The sequence below is a fragment of the Plasmodium brasilianum genome, chromosome 9, assembly GCF_023973825.1.
Source record: "Plasmodium brasilianum strain Bolivian I chromosome 9, whole genome shotgun sequence".
NCBI classification, from domain to species: domain Eukaryota; phylum Apicomplexa; class Aconoidasida; order Haemosporida; family Plasmodiidae; genus Plasmodium; species Plasmodium brasilianum.
In genome coordinates, this window is record NC_090122.1 from 1,127,808 (window position 1) to 1,135,774 (window position 7,967).

General features: G+C 28.6%; 1 protein-coding gene across 1 annotated transcript; it reads left to right on the forward strand.

Annotated features, from left to right (window-relative positions):
- Nucleotides 1-3,327: 3,327 nt before the first annotated feature.
- On the forward strand, nucleotides 3,328-7,250 carry MKS88_002869 (alternative splicing factor SR-MG; the record flags this gene model as incomplete). The annotated part of the gene is made up of 2 exons (XM_067215915.1): nucleotides 3,328-6,579; nucleotides 6,633-7,250. The coding sequence occupies 2 exons, from the start codon at nucleotides 3,328-3,330 to the stop codon at nucleotides 7,248-7,250; spliced, it is 3,870 nt and encodes a 1,289-aa protein (XP_067073446.1).
- Nucleotides 7,251-7,967: the final 717 nt, after the last annotated feature.

Sequence of the window (7,967 nt, forward strand, 5' to 3'; positions counted from 1 at the left end):
TTCTGTAAATTTCACCATCGAATGGAAAAATAAAGTCCGCTCATTCATTAAAGAATATAATTAATATTCTAAATATAAACATGCATTATTTTAATTGTAATGGACTTCTCTTCAATCATTTTTAATAAAAAATTAATTAATGAAAAGAGTGTTGCATTGAAAAGTGCACAAACAATATAGTAAAATATAGCAAAAATAGAATGTGGGACATGCATTTTATATGTAGATCTTTTTTTCTGTAACTACGCACATATCAAAAAAATGCAATTTGTTTGATAAATGGCCGGAATAAACCTGTGTAAAATGGAGAAGTGGAAGAACAAGATTAAAAAGTAAAATAAAAATATAGAATAGTTTTTTCCTCTTTACAGGAAAACGAAAAAATTAATTTTTCTTAAAATGCCACGTGGTGAATGATTATATATGCACATATATAGATATATACTGTAATAATAACAATAATAAAAATAAAAGGAAATGACAGGAAATAAAAAGTTTAAGAAAACATAAAAAAATAGTAGCTAAATTTAAAAAAATAATTTCATGGGAATTTAAAAAATGTTGTAAAAATATGAACGTTTTTTTTATTTTTTTGTTATATATCTATTTGCTTATTCAATTTTGACACCCATATATTTGGAGAGAAATGAATAAAACGTTATTTTATTTTAAATGGACAATTATGTTTGTTTAATTATTTTTATGCGGAATTACAAGATTATATGTCTTGCGCTAATTCTTCGCTTAATGGAATTAGAAAATTTATTACACATTTAAGGAAATATCTTAGCTATACTTTTTTTTATTTTTACGCCTTTATTTATTAAATAATATTGTGGGCATAAATAAAAAAGAGTATTCTTTTCCTTCTTTTTTTTAAATTACAATTCTATATTGCAATTTTTATATTTATTGGAAACGACAAAAAAGGACGAAAAATAAGGCGAAACGGATAAAATGAAATACATAAAATAAAAAAAATATATGAAATAGGACAAAATAAAATAGAACGAAATAAAACGAAATAAAACGAAATAAAACGAAATAAATTGAAATAAAACGAAATAAATAGAAATAAAACGAAATAAATAGAAATAAAACGAAATAAATAGAAATAAAATAAAATTTAATGAGATAAAAACTTCTTGAAGGAGACGTAGGAGTTACGTAGATGCATAAGCACACATCTTACGTTTACGTGTTTTTTTCTTATTTTTTAAATTATAATTTTTCTGATGTTCTCCGTCCAAAAAAAAAAAAAAAAAAAAAGAGAAGAAAGAATAAATGAATCGTATATGAACTGTGTAGAATTTTATTTCATCTTTTTTACCTAATATATTCGTTAATTATTACACATGTATGTATAAATATCCATAACGGATGTTTAAATTAATTGCCTATTTGCATGGTTTCATTGAATTCGTATATATAACTGCGTAACTACAATGTGTATGTACCTATATAAGTATATTTACGAGAATATATATATATATATATATTACATATTTATGTATGTAATTTTTTTTTTTTGGAAGCATCCTCATTTAAATGTAATTTCAAAAAAAAGGTTTTCCTAAGTATATCAAAAAAAAGCAGTATACATGTGACGAGAGATATAAACTAAAAAAAAAGTAAAAGCTACAAATAGAAAAATAAGGACAGTTTTTTATATGGACTATACTACTCTGTGTATTATTTTGATTACATTTTTTTTTTATAATTTATGCACAGCATGTCAATGAAATAAAAAATTTCTTTTAAAAGAAAAAAAATAAAAATAAAAATACTATTCAATTAAAAAACTGCAAATGTGCTAATTTGTAGGTATACACGTACGCTCACATATATATATAATTAATTTAAATACGTTATATTTATATACAGTACATTCGTATTCATTATTTACATACATTGTACATCGTATATAAATGTATGTTTAATCTAATATTGTAATGTAATTTTAATAAACGAGAAAGACTAAAAATAACTCATTTCAAATGCTCCTAACTTGTATATACATATATGCATACATAAATGCATAAATATATACGTACATATATATATAGATTATGCATGTATAACCCATTAGGGGAAAAAAAACATAATTTTTTTTTTTTTTTTTTATATTAACATATTTATACATATCTTTTATTCTCATAAGTAGTTTATTTTTTATATAGCGTAAAAATTTTTTTTAACTGGATGTCATCTTAAGCATTTCACTGAAGAGTATTAATAAAATATAGATGATGTGAAGTGAACGTTATTAAAGTCACTTCGTGTAATATATATATATATATATATATTTTAAGTTAGCTGGAGCAAAAATTGAGATACCAGTTTTACTTTGAAATAATAATCTGCTTTAATGAACGGAAAACATTTAACTTCCTTTTTCCTTTAAATAAAAGAAAACAAAAAAAATTGATATGATATAATAAAATGAAATGATATAAAATGAAATGATATAAAATGAAATGGTACAAAATGAAATAATAAAAATAAAATGAAAAAAATAAAATGAAAAAAATAAAATGAAAAAAATGAAATGAAAAAACTGAAATGAAAAAAAATAAAATGAAAAAGGATACAATGAAAACAAATGAAATGAAAAAATAGGAAAAGAACAAAGTTATGAATATATATTTATCCGAAAGAAGAAGAAGAAGAAGAGCCATAGATCTCTGCATCCTTATAAACACGTCTAACTGTCCTTCAGAATTGTATGAATACACAAATAGAGTTGTAGTTGAATCTTGGAACCATAAATGATGTTATTTTTAAAATGACACAATGACAGTGAAAATATAATATTCCTATTTTTTGACATGGACGTGAAGGATGTACGTATGTATATGCATATATATTATATATATATATATATATATAAGTACACTTTTGCAGAATATAACATTTGTGCGTACTCTTTTTTTTTTCTTTTTTTTTCCTTTTCTTTTATTGTTTTTTTTTTTTTTTTTTTGTTTACCATTAGAAAGAATAAACTGATATACGTCCAATTACTCGTTTATGTCAGTTGTTACAAGAGGGACGTGACAAAGTGATATACATGCCGGTGATATATAATATATAGGTAAAAGACCCATACACATATACATGTGCATACGTGTGTTTGTACGTTTGTTTGCACATGTATTTGTACTTGTATTTGTACGTATAATTGTACGTATAACTGTATGTATAATTGTACGTATAACTGTATGTATAATTGTACGTATATCTGTACATATATTTGTGTATGGGCAAAAAGCTCCTCCAATTTTGCGCTTAAACAACTGTAAAATTATAAAAAAAAGAGGGATAAAAAAAATGGTTGAAAATGGATGTAGTTTATTAATTAGAAATTTAAGTTTTGAAACAAGCCCCGAAAAAGTAAGAAAAGTTTTTGAGAATTTTGGAAAAATTCGTGATGTCTATTTACCTTTAGATCATTATACTAGAAGACCTAGAGGTTTTGGATTCGTTGAATATTATGATCCTAAATATGCGAAAGAGGCTTTAAATACTTTAAATAATTCTAAAATAGATGGAAAAGAAATTAAAATTATTATAGCTCAAAACAGGAGGAAATCTCCTGATACCATGAAAATGTACCATTATAATGCTTATGAGTCGAGATATAGAAAAGGGGTAAGGTATAATAGCAGCAGAAAAAGGTATAAAAGTAGATATAGATCGATGGAAAGATATAGGTACAAAAATAAAAGGGGTAGGAGCAGAAGTGGAAGTAGAAGTGGAAGTAGAAGTGGAAGTAGAAGTGGAAGTAGAAGCGGAAGTAGAAGTGGAAGTAGAAGCAGAAGTAGAAGTGGAAGTAGAAGTCTAGGTTTACAGAAGTACAAAAAGGAGAAAAATAACAGACGTTATGCAAAATATTCTAGAAGTGCTTCTAGCTGTTGCTCCACGTCTTCTGATTATTCCTCCTATAGAGATAGTAAAAGTGGAAGTAGGACCAAAAGTACTATTAGAAGTGACAGTAGTAGCAACAGTAGAAGTGGCAGTACCCGTAGAAGGAGCAGCCGAAGCAGCGGAAGCGATTATGATTATAGCAAAAGAAAAAATAAAAACGAGAACCCAAAAAAGGAAGAAAAAGATGGCGTAAAAGTTGGAGCGAATGATGGAACGAATGACGTAGCGAATGATGGATCGAATGATGGATCGAATGATGGATCGAATGATGGAACTAATAACGGATCGAATGATGGAACTAATAACGGATCGAATGACAGAGCTAGTGACAAATTAGGAAAGGGAGGAAAGAAGAGTATAAAAAAGTGTGCAAATAAGGGGTACTCATCATGCAAAAGCAGAAAAATATATGTGGGGAAGCGTAATCGGAGCTCTATGAAAAGAAAGAGAAGTTATTCAGTAGAGGATGTGTCTTATGAGGGAATCTCATCTAAAAGTTTTGCAAGCAGTGGACAGGATAAAGAAGAGAAAAGAATTAAGTCTAGTAAATATAGCCGTGAACATAGTAAAAGTGCAAGCAGTATTAGAAGTATTTTGAACGAAACATATGACGACATAGATAAGAAAGAAAGTAATAATAGTTACAGTAGCAAAAGCGCGTATTTAATAGATGATCATTTTGACAAAAATGCAAAGGATAAAAATGTAAAAGATAAAAAAAGTTGTTGGCTTAGTTCCTGTTCAAAGGAAAAATGTTCTGAGGGAGGAACGCTTATAGAATATGTTTTTAAGGAAGGAAAAACACATATAAAAAAAGCAAAAAAAGAAGTAAAGAATAATATTTTGCAAAACTTTCCATGTAGTAAGTTGAAGTACAAGGGTAATGAACAGAGTGAGGGCTCCTCTTCAGAAAAAAGTTTTGATGAGCATGAAAATTCTTTAAAGGAAGGATTGAACAAACAGAAAAGTAAAGAATGCCATAATAAAAAAGAAAAAAGTGAGAAACGTAAAAACGCTTCTACTCGACTTGTTATGGATGGAAGAAAGCAAAAAAGTGCAAGTATATCACGTACTGCACGCGGAGAATGCGGAGCAGATTGTGTAATGAACAGTAATACTAACAGTAATGCTAACAGTAATGCTAACAGTAATGCTAACAGTAATGCTAACAGTAATGCTAACAGTAATGCTAACAGTAATGCTAACAGAGATGTCAACAGAGATGTCAACAATGAAGCTAATAGAACTGATAATAGCATTGCGAATAGTGCTGCCAGAGCCTCCAACTATGATGTTGGCAAAGATGAGCAGGGGAAAAAGCCTGTGTCTGACTTGTTACAGTCAAGTAACATTTCAAATTCAACCAAAATTTTAGAATCACATTTTTCTTATTTATGTAATAAATACATTGATGGGGATTCTAAAAAAGATAATAATGAAAATAGAACTAATAGCGAATGTAAGGAATTAGATGCAACTACTATTGAGGGGAAAATTCCACGTAATTTAATTATGAGTGACAAGATGAAAATATTAAAGCAGGGGGGAGATGAAGAACTATTGAATACTCAAATTGAAGATGACTGTGTTTCGGAGCATGTAGTAAAAGAAAAGTACAATGAACATATAAATGTTTCTTCTTCGAATATGAAAAATAAAATGGATCATATGAGTACAAGTGAAAATCGATGTAGGGATGACACGACAAACAATAGTAGTGAACATTGCACCTATGAAAGTTTCAAGGAAAAAAAAAGAAAAGAAAAAGATTTTTCCTTAAAGGATAGGATAATATCAAAGGGGAAAGAATCAGCGAGTTTCGGTCGTAGAGGGAAAGCAGGTGGTAGTGGAAAAAGTAGTGGTAGCGGTAGGAGTGATAGTGGAAAAAGTAGTGGTAGCGGTAGGAGTGATAGTGGAAAAAGTAGTGGTAGCGGTAGGAGTGATAGTGGAAAAAGTAGTGGTAGCGGTAGGAGTGATAGTGGAAAAAGTAGTGGTAGCGGTAGGAGTGATAGTGGAAAAAATAGTGGTAGCGGTAGGAGTGATAGTGAAAACAGTAGTGGTAGCGGTAGGAGTGATAGTGGAAGCATTAGTGATCGAAGCAGTGATAGTGGAAGTATTGGCGGTCGAAGGAGTGATCGTGGAAGGAACATGTCGTGCCGCTCAAGAAATACCAGTTCAGGGTACAAAAAGAAATATAGGCAAAACTATTTACATAAAAAAAAGAAGAAAAAACGAATTAATGAAAGTTTATCAAATGGAAACATGGATTATCGAAAAACGTCTGATTATAAGGAAGAAATGAGTGATAAACACACTAGCAAAAATTACAGAAAATTATTGCAAGGGAAGAGAAAAAGGGAGATAAGTAAAAATTGCTCAAAAATTAAGGAAAGTAAAAGTTACTCCTATTTTAAAAGTGAAAGCACAAATGATGATGAAGGGTATAATAGGTGTAGAGACAGAAGTAGACGAGGAAGTAATAGTGATAGGGAAGAAGGTAGCCGGAAAAGAAGAAAAATAGGGGACGAAAATGCAGAAACTAAGAGAGTAAGACACAAGGTAAGTGTAGATAATGAAGTGGAAAATAACCAGGTTGATCTTGCAAGAAACGATGAAATGGGGAAAAAGAAAAAAAAAAAAAATGTAACAAACACAGTAATATTATTAAGCATGTACTAAATAATAAGAGTGCAAGGAGTAGATCTAAGGGTATGAGAACATGTAACAAAGAGGATACTTATTCAAAACAAAAGAAAAAAAAGAATTCTCCTAGTAGTGCCAGCAGTGCTCGAAATGGTAGTAGTGCTAGAAGTAGCAGTAGTACAAGTGAAGTGAGTTATAAAAGTAAAAGCATTTATGAGGATTCATACGAACTATCAGATGATAAAGATTATAGTTTAGAAGAAAAAAAAGGAAACAAAAAAAAAAGCAATACAAAAAAAGGAAAAACAAAAGGTACTTTTAAATATTCTGAGGAATCATACGAACTGAGACATCATTCTAAACATCATAATAATAAAATAAAATATAAAGCAATAAATAAAAACAAAAAATTAAAAAAAAGAAACGTATATAATAATTCTTACGAAAAATCAACATACAGTAAAAGTAAGAATTATTGCTCTGTCGAATTATCATCAACTAACAGTACAAAAAGTAACTATAGCAATTCATCAAAAAGGATGAGTAATATAAAATATTATAAGAGATGCGGGAATACAATCAAACACAAACATGTAAGAAATAGGAAGAATAGAAGACTCGATAAATCTGGAAGTTCATCTATCAGTTATGGAATATCCCCAGTGGATAGAAGTAACAGTTGAGCAGGAAAATTGTGCTAGCCGTGTGACGTGCGAAAGTGTCTGTGAATGTACTGTAAAAATATATGCACCCATATATGTACATAGATATATATGTGGGAGAAAAGTTATTCGTCCTTACCTTTTTTTTTAATCAGCGAATTTATATCATTGCGATTTAAAGGCAAGCAAAGTAGTACACAGTGATACAGGGTAAAAAAAAAAAAAATTTTAAATAATTAATAAAAATTAAAATATTAAAAAAGAGAGCATTTTATGGAAAAATAGGACAAAAATAAACAGTTCACATGTTCCTTACTCAGAATGTAATTAAAATTTTTTTTTTTTTTTTTTTTTTCGAAACGGTATTTACAATTTTGTGTATTCTTTGAATTTTGGAATTTTTGTCAAAGTTCCTAGTTGATGTGTGAATATCTGGCAAGGAATTTTCAAAGGACCCTTACATTTATTGTGTATGTGTATATACGTTTGAAGATACAACGAGCATTATCCGTGTAGATTGTATATTTTAGTTTTATTTTGGCTATGCAGTGAATTTAATGAACTGATAAAATAGTCATTTTATATTGTAACTAAATGAAAAATATTTACATATACATATGTACATTCGTTAGAATATACTTTTTTATATTTAGTATGGAGCTTCCATGAACTTAAGTTCATGCTCCAATTTCGACCATTTTCATATAATCAATTTATGCATTCATTCGTTCGCTTTGC